This window comes from Suricata suricatta, chromosome 8, assembly GCF_006229205.1.
Source record: "Suricata suricatta isolate VVHF042 chromosome 8, meerkat_22Aug2017_6uvM2_HiC, whole genome shotgun sequence".
Taxonomy (NCBI): Eukaryota; Metazoa; Chordata; class Mammalia; order Carnivora; family Herpestidae; genus Suricata; species Suricata suricatta.
In genome coordinates this window covers 43,761,915-43,778,158 of record NC_043707.1, presented here as the reverse complement: position 1 = coordinate 43,778,158, position 16,244 = coordinate 43,761,915, and the positions used below count along the sequence as shown (strand labels likewise).

Genomic DNA, 16,244 nt, shown 5'->3' with positions numbered 1-16,244 from the left:
GAGAAATCTAGAAGAAGGAACAATTTAGAAGTAAACACAATTGCCCTTACATTGCAGAGACAGTGCCTGGAAGTGAAATCTGCGAGTGTCTCCATCCAAAAGGACCACCCGTCCACCACTCTTCCCCTCAACGTGAACACACAAACACACACGCCACTTCTGGTGGAGACTTCTAGTCAGGGGCACAATTACAGGGGAATGCAAAGTACAGCTTGAGGAGGGGTGACCTCGTCACACAGAAGCACATGAATGGCACTTCCTAAGGAAGCAGGGAGGACTGGGACAGGCTCTGGTGATGGTGCCACCACAGGGATGAAACTGTGGACTCACTGGGGTTTCTGTGGGGTTCTGAAAGGCCCAATGAATGTCACCTCTTGTCCTCACTGGAATTCAGAATGAAGTCCAAGACAGTACAGGGAGGCTGAAGCAATGGAGACTAAAATCCCAGCTTTATTACTGATAAAGGTGTCTGGATACTATGGCATAGGTGTGGAGGCTGAAGGACTGTGCTAGAACTCCCCTGAAGTGAGACCATTGCCCAGAATGGTGGGCTTTTTCTGCTGGACCTACCACCGATAGCAAGGGCTCAGAATGCCCGCTCACTCTAGGCTAGCAGGTCCTCAAGAGTTCCTTCTCCCAGACTCAGCAATCAGATGGGGCACTCCAGTGCCCAGTGATGGGAAGGAGAGAGGGAGCCAGGACTATTCTCCATGATATCTCTTTACATGAAAATATGAGGAGGGGCTCCTGGGTGGCCCAGTCGGTTGAGCATATGATCCTTGATCTCTGCTCAGGTCATGATCACATGGTTTGTGGGTTCAAGCCCCACATCAGGCTCTGCACTGAAAGCACAGAGCATACTTGGTATTCTCTCTCTCTCTCTCTCTCTCTCTCTCTCTCTCTCTCTGTCTCTGTCTCTCTCTCTCTCTCTCTCTCTCTCTCTCAATCTCTGTCTCTGCCCCTACCCAGCTCATGATTTCTTTCTTTCTCTTTCTCTCTCTCAAAATAAATAAAGAAACATTTAAAAATATATGAGTGATGGAAATAAGTATCCTCACCCCCAGCTCGGTCAGTTCTTCTCTGTGCTCAGGACGCTGCAGTCGCCTGGCCATACTCAGAGGGCGCTGCAGTGAGAGGCTGGTAGGGTGGGAGAGACTCAGGAGAGGCCTTTGAAGAAAGTGCGGTGGGTGCTGTGTCTTCCCCATCTTCCCTCTACACCCCTCCCTTTCTGAGCCTTTGGATCACGCTGGGATAGATTGAGATCGACAAACCTAAACGTGTTTTGGTTTGAGGTTTGGCAAATTCTGGAACTCCAAAGTATCCCACAAATGTTTTGTGTTCTGCAAAACCAAAAAACATTGGCCAAGCACTTTCCCCTCTTAATTTTTAAGCCCATGTGTTTTTAAAGGAAATGTAATCCGTATGTTTTGGGTACGTTTATATGCAACTCCTCAAACCATGCTCCTCTGTATGAGTCACTGATGTCTAAAATGCATGGGGAAGATCACAGATTTGTAAGAACTCTGTTCGCACAAGAAGGATAATAGGTGAGGCACCGGCTGGAAGGTGATGGACTGGATTCTGGTGTTCGCACAGAACCCCCAGATCCCAGAAGAGTTATAAAAATCCTCTCTATCCTCACCAGTCTTTCCCATCTGCAACATGACATTAATCATCCTTGTCCTTATCAGATCTTGTAGGCAGGTAGTGAGATTCCAAGTCTGATTATCAGGTAATTTTGAGTTTTTAAAGAGAAAATGCAAAGGTGCCCGGGCTTGCCCCCAGAGGTCTATTTTAATCTAGCTTCCCAGAGCACAGGAGGACAAAAATGGCTTCTATACCGAATGATTCATCTCTGCTCTGTCATGGGCCAGGGGGCTTCAGGGTCATTATGTCATGGTTTCACCTGCTAGGGAAGATCAACCTGACTTCCTGTCCTTTAGGGAACCCCTTATTTACAGGAGGCACAGCAAGCAGATGACAAAGCCACAGGGAAGTCAGACGGAGAATGAATATGCATTATTGGACATTCAACAAAGAGTTCTATTCTCCATACCTGTTGAAGTTAAAATAAGTCAAGTTTAAACTGTCAGCACAACAGAGCACAGAGTGCACAGGTGGGCCTGGGAGTTACTTGGTGCTCCAGCTTTGCTGTGTGACACTAGGAAGTTGCTTAAGATCTCTGAGCCTCAGTTTCCCATAATAGATACCAAATACAGGCCATTTTAAAGACTAAAAGAAAATGTAAGTAAAAGGTATGGGACACAGTGAGTGTTCAATCACGAATAATTTCTATAATTACTAACATCACTTAAAATAAAATAGCCTGCAGGTTTTAACAGGACATAGTGAAAAATCACATTACCAGGAAAATTATATATAAATAGGCACTGAAACGGGCTAATGAGGAGCCATGGCTCTGCCCTCCTGGAGTCCTTACAAAGAAAAGTATCCCACCAGGCAAGACAAACAAATAACTGTCTGTCTGAGCAGTGAGACATTCACGAGTCCCAAAGCAGACCAGGCCCAAGACCAAATGATGGGTCCATCTCCCTTCTAGCCCAGTGAGGGGACAGGAGAACCTCAGGACTTGAACCAAGATGGCATCACAACTTACTAACCAAGGCAAAAGCTTCAAGACACATAGTCTTATTCCCAAGATTAAAGTGTGGCTCTAATTCCCAGAGCAGAGCTCCAACACTGGTCAATGCGGCCTATCCCAATTCTCTGTTTAGGTCACGCCTCTGAAAAACGAAGACTCCAATAAGAGTAAAAGGCAAAGAAGAAATCAGAACAACCTTTGGAGTGCCAAGACAAAAGTAAACGAATATTAAAGGCCACTGGAGATACAGAAGGAAAGAAAGAAATAGTAGTTAAATAACCAAAGTCATTAGGGTTGCCCCCCAGCTGTGTCTAGAGCAGAAATTCTTAAATTTTGGTGACAGAACCTTCCAAAAATCTGGAGAAACCTATAGACCTCTCTTAAGAAAAGTGCACATCTGCGCATCCACACACAATTTTCCTTTTCGTATCTGGGAACTCACAGAACCCCCAAAATCCAGCCAAGGGCTCTTAAACTAAAGATCTTAAATACCCTACAGGCTTCTTTATCAAAGGCCAGATTCTATTCAGAGCACATCCTTGCCAGCAAGGTCCTCAGTAAGTCTAGAATGCAGAGCTCTGAAAAGGAAGCAACTGGAAACAGCTCCCGGGCAAGTTCCACAACCTGAACCCGGAATATAAACTAACTGACAGAAAGAGTATGCATTCCTCACAGGCTAACTCGTGAAGACAAAGGTCTTTGCTGAACGGGAAAGCATTTGGCCGGGAGTCCTTATGCCTGAATCCTAGTGTGGCCAACACCACTAACCAGTTCTTGATCTAGAACACATTACTCAATCCTGTCATCTTCAAACTAGAAGTTCAAGTAAATTTTAATTTAATCAATAGGTGTAACCTCAAGAACTTTGCAGATAAATAAAAATTTCTAGAAATATGAATCTATTTTAAATATATAAAAAGTTTCATAAAGAAGTACCTCCATATACTGAAGGGTATTAAGGGTACACTTAGCATGATGAGCACTGAGAAATATATAGAATTGTTGAATCTCTGTATTATATACCTGAAACTAAGGTAACACTGTACATTAATTATACTGGGATTTAAAACACAAATAATGTTTGGGAAAAAGAAGAAATGCTTCCATTAGTCATTTTGTAAAGGAAATGACCACTGCAGATGATTTTTTTAGCATACATCTGGGTTCTAACAGAATGTGCTATATAGTTTGTGATGTGATTCTAAATATAACACTAGACAGTTTCTATGAAAACTCTTGCAAAGAAATAGTACAGATAACTCTTGACAATTTGTGTCATTTCAATGTAAAGAAATACCCCCAAATGAGGGAAATGTCTGAACACTATGTAAATAGTTAGTGCAAAGCCTGCACAGTTTTAAAAAAAAGTTTTTATATAATTTATTGTCAAATTGGTTTCCATACAACACCCAGTGCTCATCCCAACAAGTGCCCTCCTCAATGCCCATCACCCCTTTTCCCTTCTCCCCCATCCCCTGCCATCCACCTCAATTTGTTCTCAGTATTTAAGAGTCCCTTATGGTTTGCCTCCCTGCCTCTCCCTGTAACTTTTCCCCCCTCCCCTTCTCCCTCGGTCCTCTGTTAAGTTTCTCATGAAACACATATGAGTGAGAACATATGGTATCTGTCCTTCTCTGACTGACTTATTTCACTTAGTATAACGCCCTCCAGTTCCATCCACATTGCTGCAAATGGCCAGATTTCATCCTTTCTCACTGCCAAGTAGTATTCCATTGTATATATAAACCACATCTTCTTTATCCATTCAAAAATAATAAACAGTAAAAAAAGTTTTATCCACTGACAAATGGATACAAAAATTTTTAATGTTTATTATTTTTGAAAGAGAGAGAGACAGAGAGCAAGCAGGGGAGGGGCAGAGAGAGAGGGAGACACAGAATCAGAGGCAGGTTCCAGGCTCTGAACTGTCAGCACAGAGCTGAAGGTAGGGCTTGAACTCACAGACCATGAGATCATGACCTGGCTGAAGTTGGCCACTTAACCGACTGACCACCTAGGCGCCCCTTAACCTGCACACTTTATAAAACATACGTGCCACATTTGTGGTTTCACTACGATTAATATAAAGTGAAATTTTCTGACTGCATAACCTTAGATAGATTTGTGTTTCCTGACAATTTCACTTCTCTCCTAGCTCTCTGGATAACAGATTTTAATTTTATAGAGGAAGGGTGAGAAAGAATGGATTTAGACAGAAGCAGGATTAACCAGAAAAACGCATGTCACTAAGTTCACTTACAATAAGAGCAAATAGGCCTTCAAATGTCAGCAGTTCCTCAGAATTTCCCTATATGATAACCTAATCCTAGTGACGATCCTGGGCCATCAGGAAAGGTCATGTTCTAGAAACTGTCTTTACTAAGGTAGGCAACATCCAATATATTTTGGGAATATGTCTTAGGAGAAAAATGGCTAATTTCTTAACAATGTTTGGGCTCTTAAAGATAATTTTCTGGGCACCTGGATGGCTCAGTCAGTAAGTTAAATATCTGACTCTCAATTTCAGCTCAGGTCATGATCTCACGGTTTGTGAGTTCGAGCCCCACATCAGGCTCCGTGCTGGCAGCTCAGAGCTTGCTTGGGGATTCTCTCTGTCTCCTTCTCTCTGCCCCTCCCCTGCTCATGCTCTCTCTCTTATTCTCCCTCTCTCTCTCTCAAAATAAATAAATAAACTTAAAAAAAACTTTTTAAGGTAATAATTTTCTGGTAATTTTTATTTGTCCACAGTTCCTTGTTACCTGATAATGCAAAATAAAGGAGATGTCACTGAAGGTGCTATAGCCACCTACAGCACTTTCCAGAAAACCTGGCAATCTTTTCATGATAATAAATCACCATAAAATGTATTTTAAGTGACTGGATTACTAAGTACGATGTAAAGAGAAAAACACCATGAGAGATCTGATCTGGGGATGTACCGTGTGTTAACAAAAAGTTGGAAAATTCAACTTTTGGGGGACAGCTCTTTGATCCTTGGATCAGCTATCCATTTCCATTGGCCTGAGTCAGCACAGTGACTAGTGCACAAGCGGTCTCCAAAACTCCGAGCCAAAAGCCACCAATGGGGCATGGGGGGGAAAATGTCACATAGGAGAGAAATGCCGGTGAGTCTCTTTCCCAATTATTCTTACCTGTTTCTTCCAGAATCTCTGAATCCTTTAGCAAAAGGGTTTCGATCAATTTTTAATCTGGTGATCTGGAAACAAACAAAAAACATAAGTTGTATTTATGTTAATGGATTTCTTTTTCAGTTGCTCCTAGAAAAATAACAAAAATCATTCTGTTAGTAACAACTGTTGTTTTTATTTAGTTCCCTTGAAGTCTGAGATTTGAATTGAAGTGGAGATGGGACTTGGGCCTGGCACACAGATGGCTGACCCACCAGACCCACTTCCCCCTAAAACACCCAAGTTTTCCCAGTATGTGACTGTAAACTCTTCTGTTCACCTTTCATGTCTCCCCCCCAAAAAGAGGATAAATCACTTGCCTAGACAAACAAAAGCATGGAAATGGAAAACTGGGCACTGTTCAAGTTCATGGTACATGACAAACAGGAAAGCACTTGAAAAGCGTTTGAATGAAGGAATGAGTGAGCGAGTGAATAAATAATGAATGAATGGATTCATTGGATCCAATCCAATGGAATGAGACCAGCAGACAACCCACCTCAGCCTGAAAGAACCAAATAATTATACTTCCATCTCACTTAAGTTGCCCCTTCCCTGCCACTAGAGATTATTCATTTAATGACCTTGTAAAAGACACAAAAAGTAGCCAGACTTTTATCAAGGTTGCACCCAAGGGAAAGTCTGCAAACGAGGGACTCCATGGAGCTGGCTGCATTGCATTTCATCCAGTCTCCAAGGCTCACACGCAAATCAGAAGACTCAAACCACTGTGTGACCCAGGTTCGGTGGGTCCTCAGGAAGCATCTGGCTCAGACTCATCGGTGCAGAAGTCCCTGCCTACTGCTGCTTCTCTCAGTCCTCGAACTCAGCGAGGGCTGGACACATCACTAGACCAAACCTGACCAACAAATTCCACATGTGCTCTTTCGTTCCCACTTTCAGCCTTGGTCATGGGAGGCCCTTTTGATATCTTTGTGTCTAAACCAGACGTGAATGACTCACCACCTTCAAGCAACAGAGTCTTAGGGGTGGGGGGCGAGGGAGCTCAGTAAAGGATGGAAGGCACTCTCAACGAAAGGGAATCCTAGAAAGAAGGAATTTCATTATTTAAAGACCACCTTCCCACTTCTGCTCATTGCAGACCTTATCACTAGGATGCTCCAGTTATTTCTTACGGAGCAAATCTTTCCAAGTCCCTCTTTAGCTCACTTTGTCAGTGGAATTTCCCAAAGCCACAGTCTTTTAAAGGGCTTTAAAATGCAATGTGGGATTCTGACCAACAGACTCTGACTTGAAAGTATCAAAGTTGATTTTTTCCCCTAAAACAGTCCTTGCCTCTAGAACGGCACACTAATAATATAGCACTAGAAATGTAGCAAAAGCAATTTTACGTCTATTTTATAGACCAGAGCAGGAGCCTGAAGCCTTTGGCTTTCTAAAGTCTAGCGTCTGCCCTGAGAATATTGTATTGCATTTAAAGACTGTCACTGCTTTTCTGTTTTTGACTTAAAATCCATTCTTTCTTCCTCCATAATCCACAGCAATAAACCACACACCATATTTTCTTTTCAAGTTGGGGTTATAATATTTTATTTTCTCTTTCAAGTTGGCTTACCCTGTCCGGCTCATTTATGATAGGGGTCCCTGATATATGATTGTGCTGCCATGTTTGGGGGGGGGCTCCACAGGCCCCTGTAAATAAAATGACATTCTATTTCATTGGCCTGGGAGAAAAGGTTGAAAACCTATTTCCCACAGTTCATTCTATCTCAGGCCAAGAGGTCTGCATGGAGATTTAATAGAAAAATGCCACCAAATGTTAGGAGAAACAGCACCTCTGTACTTGTTTCAAAGCTTTTAATGTGAGATTTACAGAGCTTTATGTAGTTAGTACTCATTATTTGTTTATTATCAAGTGCCTTTGTATGCAAAGCAAGGTCACAGGAAGCATAGGTGACAGTGATGTATAGTCCGTATATGGCTATGTATTGTCTGGCTTTCCCTCTTAGAGGATTCTCATCTAGAAGCCAAAAACAGACATACACACCAACACAAAACAGAAATTGATAAGGTTTGCAACAAAGGCAAAGTGTCATAAGAGCATAAGAGGAAGTAGCAATGAGTCCAAATTGAAGGTGTCTGAGGTTATCTGAAGGTGCTATCTCTGAGAGATAGTGCATGAGACAGCCCTTAAAGGCTGTGTAGGATTTTCCTGAAAAATGCAAGAAGGGGAGAAAGGAACAAAGGAAGCATTTCCTAAGAAATGTCCTACAAGCCAGAACTCTGAGGTATAGAAGCATGAATGAATGAAGCGTACCGGAGAAGCACTGAGAAGTCCAATTTGGCCAGAGCACAGGGGGCGAGAAGAGGGGCAGCAAGAGACAGCGAGAGGCTGCCTTCAGGCCCTATTACAGAAAGCCTTTATTGTCCTGCCCTACAGGCAGAAGAGTGCAATTTAACCATAGAAGCCAACTACGACCCCAGTTAATGCTGGTGCTGACAACTTTGGCTATATCTACCAATACCAAGGATAACAAGGACAATAATTTGGAGGAATAAACCAAAATATTTCCAACCTCAACAATCCACAGTCCCATGGTTCCCATATGGAGAGCAGGCCTGGTAGTCTCAGATCTTACGAGCATCTCGTATAGCGCAGGAAGCGATGTGAGTGACAGCTTGGCCATAAAGCCTGCTGTCTTGAGGAAAACAAGGATGTGACATATGGTGAATTCTTATCCAGTGGAAAGAGAAGTAAAAAGTCTTCCCTTTGCACCCAGTGGAGTATGAAAAAAGAGGAAGACTGGTGGGGTAACCTCCACACACACATATGGCTGGCTGCATCAAAGCAAAAATGCTGCCTGGTCTGATGAATCAGGAAAAAGCCCAAGGTAGCATCTCCAGGCCTCCTATTGCCATGGTGGGTCAGGGACTCAGAGGTCCTCACATGCCATGCCAGGGAAGGCAGGGTGACCCTAACACCGAGATGCTACAGCCTAGGCAGGAGCCAAACAGAGGACCTAGATGAGCCCTGAGGTGAGGCTGAGCCAGCCAGGGAGGCCCAGGAGGTCCAACTGAGGCAGAAACATAAAAGTCCAAGTTGAGTAGTCTTCCATCAGTAGAGCACGTCCCCACAAAGGACCTAAGGGCAGAGCAGAGAATGACGGCCACCAGCAGAAGCCAGTGAGCCCACAGATAGGGACCCACAAGCAACCCTACGAGGACTAATAACCCCTGCCGCCTCTGTGCACACACCACACATCTAGAGGCCATCTGGAGCAGTGCGGAAGGCTCCGGAATAGTTAATTCTCAACCCTACTCCATAGTTTACCAATTAGAGCCAAATAAGGCTGTCAGTCTCCACCTCCCCACCTTCCACCAGTACCCATCATCTTTTCACTAAACTACTCCACATAACCTTTGGACTAAATCTCTCTTCTTCCACTCTTGTCCCTGTCCAGTCTCTTCTCTACACAGCGACCAAAGTGGTCTTTGTGAACATGTACAGAGATCATATCATTCTCTTCAGTGGTTACTACCCCACTCAGAACTTAACCCAAACTCCTTGGTCCCTGCCTAGCTCTCTGCCCCCACCCACACTCCTCTATGCCTGGGCCACAGGCTCCCACCAACCTCAGGCTGCTCTGAGTGCTGGACAGTGCCAAGCTCTTTCCCTGCTCAGATCCCTCATGCTCACTCACCCCGGACAAAAATGTTATTCTCTCTTCACACAGCTGATGCCTCGTCCCAGGTCTTAGTCTAAATGTTATCTCCTGAGAGAGATGCTCCTTGATCATCCCTCCAAAACAGGGTGCTTTCAGGTCAGGAACCACATCTATTTTATATGTCATTTTATTAAAAACCTAACATGACATCCTATTTGTGCTCAATGATGAATGAGTGCGTGAGTGCATGAACGAATAATGTGGAAAACAGGAATCACCAGACCCAAAGCCATAACCACCAGCCTTAGAGAATGCATACCCCGAACAATTCCCTCGATCCTGTCTGCTCTCACTACAGCATTACAGATGAGAGTCTTAAATGTCCCACCAGGCAGAACAAGAAGGCCGATTAGTAACTCTGTGTATCCAAAGCTATTCTACAGGGGACATGTTCAAACTTGGTCCAATGATAATGAGAAGACATGGAAAGTCCAGAGGTTGGGGGAGCATTTTTCCTCACTGATTTGATTTCCACAACCTCATACTGATTGGTAGAGTCTCCGTCACTGGAGGCTGTAGCACACAGAGGTGGCTGCTGGCTTACCATCATTGGTTTTAATCATTTTCACTGACCTTTTGCCAAGGCAATTACCCAATGAGGTATGCCTCACAGCATGCAGCAGAGACATAAATAACCTACAAAGAAAAGGAAACTTCGATATCCTGAGTAAGATTTTACAATACCACAGCGGAAAAGGCCTTCCCTTATTAACAGTCTCTTATTCTTTTTTTTTTTTTACCATATTGCTTAAAAGGTGTTCATCAGGGAAGAAAAAAACTTAGCCCGTATAAAAATAAAAAATAAAAAACCTCTGCACTGACTTGACTGGAACGTGAGAAAACAACTGGCTTGATAGTTTAGGACATAATGAGTGGTTCAGAACTCCTACTGGATTCGCTTACACAGACCTGGCTGTGGTCTGAGACTTCCTATCTGGTTCGTGTAGCCAATTCTCATCAAGAAATAAGACTGTGTTACCTGAGGAGAACAGGGCTGTGTCTTTTTGAAATTTAGTTTCCTGTTTGGGGAAGAAAAAAAAAATCAAGCCTCAGCAGTCTTTTCCCCTTAGAGAAGACAAAGGCTCTGCAATGGAAATTTCCTGCTAATTCCATGAGGACATGTTGGCGTCAGCTTCTTCCAAGAAAAAGCATAGAGTGTAGAGTCGTCTTTATTCCCACCTCTACCACTTTATTCTCCACGATGAGATTCTGGGCATGGCGTACCTTCCTCTCTGCCTTCAGCCTGCCAAGTTGGCACTCCAAGAGCAAATAATAGTAATAATAACTTCAGTATGCTAGCAGCCCTGGGAGTCTCTGGGTCAGTCAGCAAGGGCGGGAGGAAGGAATGGGAATGGGGGAAAGAAAAGCATAAAATATTTCATGAAAATAGAAACTCTTTCTTCACATTTCACTACTACTTATATCCAAAGAAGCGAACCACAGATATGTAAGGAAACTGGTAGTGGAGGTGTGTTGGCTAATTATTCATGCAGTCCTTTTCCAAGCACATATTCAGTGCTGTGCACTATGGGACACACACAAATACCTTAGGATTATGGAGATGGAAGGGTCCTTCTTCTTAATTAGTGATTTCTGGGCTTCAGCCCAATTCTAATCCCCCCACTGCATTTGAGGGATCAACATTGATATTCCAGTTCTTTATTCTACCAAACGAAAAGAGTTACTCCTATCTACTATCTCCTGCCATCATTATTTTATAAAACAAATGACATTTTAGTATCAAAAAAGTGAAAAGGACAAATTAACATTCAGTCTATTTAAATGAATGCATACAGGTATAAAATGGCCCTATATTGTTTCATCTTTCAATGGACTATAAAAAATTTCTCCACTGACTGGTGACAGAAGAACTGATTCAGGGCAAACCATCAATTCACAAATGAGAATTCTGAGGTGGAGTGATTTGTCAAAGGCATAACAGTCCTTCAGCTCCAGAGTTGTGACCAGAACTGAGTCTTTTCACCCCCTAAATGGTGATGGGGTCATGAGGGATGCACAGCACACTAATAGTACCATGAAGGAGAGCTCGTCTGCAGCTGAACATTGTAAGGAATGTTGTAGGGGGAAATGTAAGGAGGGTTTGTATTTGTACCCAACTTGAAGACTGGAAGGAATCTAGACAGATAAAGAGGAACAGAGAGGTCACTGCACAAGCAAAATCAATCAACAACAGCACAAGCAAAATCAAGGTGGCTACAAAGTGCAAACTGCAGTAAAATTCATATTGGACCACTGAACTCTTGTGGATGTGTGGTGAAGACTAATGGAAAGCGAGCCTAGAAATGTAGCTGGTAACTAGCTACAGAGGACCTTCAGAGGAAGACTTGGGATCTTGGTTTTAGCCACTCCCCTTCAGTTTAGCCACTCCCCTTAGCCATTGGGGAGTCATGGACAATTTTTGACAGAGAAATGATGCAATCAGAGCTGTGCTCTAGGAAGACCTATCCTTCACAAATATACATGCTGGCTCATGAGACATTAAGCATGCAGTCCAGGTGACTCAGCTGGAAGCTATCACTACAGCCTCAGATGGAGGGAGGGCAGGTCCCGAACGAGGGCAGAAGCAATGAGGTTAGAAAGTAGAAAATATTCCACCGGTAGAAGCAACACAGTTTAGTGGCAGATTGGATATGTAGAGAGGTGTCTGGCTGACAAGATGGAAGCCAAGAAGAGATAGGCCCTAACAAAGGAGAGGGCTAGGAGAGGTGACAAATGAATAGCATCACTTGGAGTATTTTGTTTCCAGCAACAAAACACCAAGTTCCAGCCTTTCCAGTGTGGACTTGCTACACCTGTTGGTCTAGACTGTTGTGGAGGTTAAAAACTGGTCGACAGACATGAACATTCTAGTAATTTTTAATACCTGTGTGTCTTGACTACCTCTGCTTAAAAACAATAAACAGTTTCCAGCCCTCACTAAAAAGCATGCAGAAAAAAAAGGGGGAGAAATTATGATTTCAGAGCTAACAGAGAACTTAGAAAACATAGGCCAATTGCTCACTTTCTTGAAGAAGAAATCGAAGCCCAGAAAGAAAATACCTTGCTCAGAGTGACAAAGGCAGCTAGGGGGACACGTAAGATGAAAACCCAGGTCTCCAAATCCCTAGCCCACTGCTGTCCTTCCCTATCCAGGAAAGAACACTGCCTGAATCTGACTGAATAACATTTCACTTTAATTCCATTCTTTCCATTGTCCTTCCCTCATTGCATTCCTGAGAACAGTGAGAATCCCCAACCCCTTCCCCATTGACTTTTCCTCTTTGCTCTCTCACAGTCCTCCTAACCAGTGCCTTAAAAAGAAATACATAAGGTAAATACTTCTGCCATAAAATTTTAATCGTTTCCATTCAAGAAAGTTGAGGGAGATAAAAACACAGTAGTAGGTGATATAGCTCACAAAGGAGAATATTTATGCTACCCGGCATCTTCATGACAGGTCTGAAAATGATTGCTAGGTAACAGGATGCAGACCCCCAGATTCCTGGGGGAAAGACCTGAGGTTAGTTTGCTTTATTAGGAGACACTGTGTTATATGAAATCATATCTACACAGCCGAAGGGAATGTTAAATAACCGTGCTTGTCGATGCATTCAGGGACTGGAGACTTGTTAAACAGGCAAAAGCTGTTACCTTGACTTCAAACTGCACAAAATTGAGTATGTGTGACTCATCTATTTTGAATGTCAGCACATCATGAATTCACCAACATGACATGAGAACAGAAAGATCCAAGTAGTTACCTATTGGTTATAATACCTCCAAGAGCCAGTGTGCATCCTCCAATTCCCAACGATCCACTTTCTCCTTAACGAGCAATGTACTCTGTAAAACTGCCTCTGCTCACCACGCCCCTTCATGCCTGTGCAGACCCCACTGTTTACCAATTTAGGCTGACTGCTCCGAATCTGATGCCAGGTTTGCATCAGCAACTTTACGCATGTTCCCTCATCCAGTCATCGTCACTAACTCGATGAGGCCAGAACATTTTAAGACCAGGAAACACAGGTGAAAGGGGTTAAGAAACTTATTCAAGGTCATACAGTTTGTCAGTGGAAAGGTCAGAAATGAAACCAGGTATGTCTGCTACCAAATGCCATGAACTTCATCATGGTGTCCTGCCCCCCAACAAACCATGAAAAAGACAAAATATTTATATGAGTGGAATGTATTCAGACATGGGGACACTGTCTATGAGAGAAGGTAGAAAAGTGCAAGAGATTTCAGGTATCCATGTTGGCTCTTCTTTCATTGTCACAGTGAGTTGTACTTTCTAGTTTCAACTTGGTTACAGTACCCACCCGCTTAGCCTCTCCACCCAGTCTCGGCAAGGCAGAAGAATGTTCATTCGCCAGTGTTCAACTTTGCTCTACAGACTAATTCTAAAGTTGAACTATTTGTTTCCACAATTTCTGCCTTTATGAGAAACGAATGATGAAGATGATGGCTGTTTTGGAAAAAAGTCCAATCAGTGATTCAAAGAACTTAGACTCCTCCTCTCCTGATTAACTGTAGTTAATCCCAAGGTTTCAGTTGCTCCAAAGGGCATATCTATATTGCTGCTCTATCTTGTTTCAGAGTTCGAAAAACTTTTTGATTATTAAGGTTTTCTGTAAGGACCCTCCATGGCCTCTGCTCTTTTACTATCTAAGGAATCCGAGAGGGTTCAATAGTTTTTAAATAGCACCCAAAGCAAACTAAAACTCCTCCTCTACTTTAGATCAAATGTGGCATCCACACAGAAAATCTGAGGTTGGGAACGCTTTACAGCTGCTGAGAAAGCCCAGCAAGCATACAGTATTTGTCTACTAGACAAAGAGATTGTTATATATCAAATTCCTCCTGAAGCAAAGAACATCTAAAAAGTCCTTTCCAAATGCACTATGAAAGACCAAACTATTCTTTCTCTATGAACCAAAGATTATATCACTCACCTTCACTTGCCTGGCACATAGTAAGAACTCAATAAATATTTAGTAAATGATTATTTTTCCTCTATTTCTTTATTGGTCAGAGCACTAAGCATGGTATCCAAATATGAAATGCATTGAGGGTTGTGGTAGAAAGATCATTTTGCTCCAAGCAGGCACAAAAGAAAAATATGCAGGCTTTAAAGCAAAATAAACAAGCAAAAACTCTTATTTGCAGAAAAGGAGTCGCTGCAGGATCCTATGGATTAGACAAATTGTCAAAAAATGAAATACAGTGTAATTTACCAAAAAAAAAGTAATTTATATGCAACTGTCGGGAATTGAATAAAATGAGATCACTTGGAAATCCACCTAGTCACCCTCCTCAAAAAAAGAACATTATCTAGAATGCTCACAATGATTCCAGACTTGCCATCTCTCCCCTTCTCCCCACATACTTCCCCCATTAGTCTGACCAATTTTTATGTGCATCTCAACATCAGAGAGAGCATCATCTCTTCCAGGAAAACTTCTCTCATTCCCCAAATCCAAAAGCACCCTCTCCACACCTCCATCATTAAAGTACTCCACTGTTTTGATCATTATGTATTTACATGTCTTTCACTCAACTAAACCTCTTCTTTTCTTATGAAGCAATAAGTCTCAATCTGCTCGATTTCCCTACTAAACTTGCAATATTGCAAGTTCTCAAATATTTATGGAATGAATGAACATATTGTTGACATAAAAACACAGATGTCAGGGTGTGGCTGGTGATCACACAGAGATAAATTTAGTCTGATAGTGTAAATGGAAGCAGTGGGTCTTCAATGGAGTTTGAGAGGCTGGAAGACTTTGATGTAGCCGATGCGGGGATACACAGAAAATAGCGGAGAAGAGGGAAAGAAGGAATCAAACCTTGGTCCTTGCAAAGGAGTTGCAAATTATGAAGAGCATTTGCCAGAATGTAGGAGAGATCGTGAACATGAGGACAAGTACAGAGGGACATGAAAATGACTTAGGAGATTCGGTCCTCCTGGTCAAAGATTTTGTCTTTGATCTAAATCTAGACTATAGCAGCTGCTACCAGGCATCACGGCCTTGTCATCACCAACATGGTGTTTGCACAGCCAAGTCTGGCATCTCTCATTCCAGCTCTTCAGTATCATGTACAAGGACTAAGTCTTTCTTACCAAAAGCATGGATAAGCTCCTTTAAAAAGCTGATGCAGCAGGAGACCCTCAAAGGCAGCCTCTTACCTGCTGATTCTGGTAGGCTGTGACTGTGGTGAACACGGTCTCAGGGAAGTTGAATGTCTTCACTCCATCCCCAACAGGGACAGGTTTGGTGGGCGACAGGTCACTGCTGAAATCCTTGCGGATCACGTGAACTCGGGGCTGGTATTTGTGCATAGAGTGCAGAATGATCTGAAATGAGAAGGGGCAGTGTTATGCCAGGGTTACTCAGAAATCCCTCCATCTTTTCAAGCTCTCAGGCAAATACAGTTGAAGGGCAGAAGTGTCACAGGGAAAGAACAGAGACTGGGGCTGGGATGCGCAGGAAACTGGAAGTCAGTGTTCTTGCCCGTGGCAGGAAGGACTAAGTGACTGGACAGCACTACACGGAACCACATAGCAAGTACCCCAGCCAAAGGTGCTGATGTCGTTCATATGCTTGCTTTCACTGGACCCTACTGAACAACTGTCCCAATACCAGGAGACGACACTCCACTAGAAGGTCTCAGACCCCCTGTTATGTGACAGCTGCTCCTTCCTGCTTCAAATGTTCATCATGGGCTCATGCTGTCTTTATTTTTTTTTTTAATTTATTTTTTTTTTTT

At 42.9% G+C, this 16,244-nt stretch overlaps 1 protein-coding gene across 1 annotated transcript in view; it reads right to left on the bottom strand.

Annotated features, from left to right (window-relative positions):
* Window positions 1-16,244, bottom strand: part of TBX15 (T-box transcription factor 15) — a 101,236-nt gene that overhangs the window by 21,352 nt on the left and 63,640 nt on the right. The window contains exons 5-6 of the mRNA XM_029948473.1: window positions 15,664-15,831; window positions 5,755-5,819 (exon numbers count right to left, since the gene is read on the bottom strand). Of these exons, the coding sequence (XP_029804333.1) occupies window positions 5,755-5,819; window positions 15,664-15,831 (233 nt within the window). The remainder of the gene's footprint in view (window positions 1-5,754; window positions 5,820-15,663; window positions 15,832-16,244) is intronic.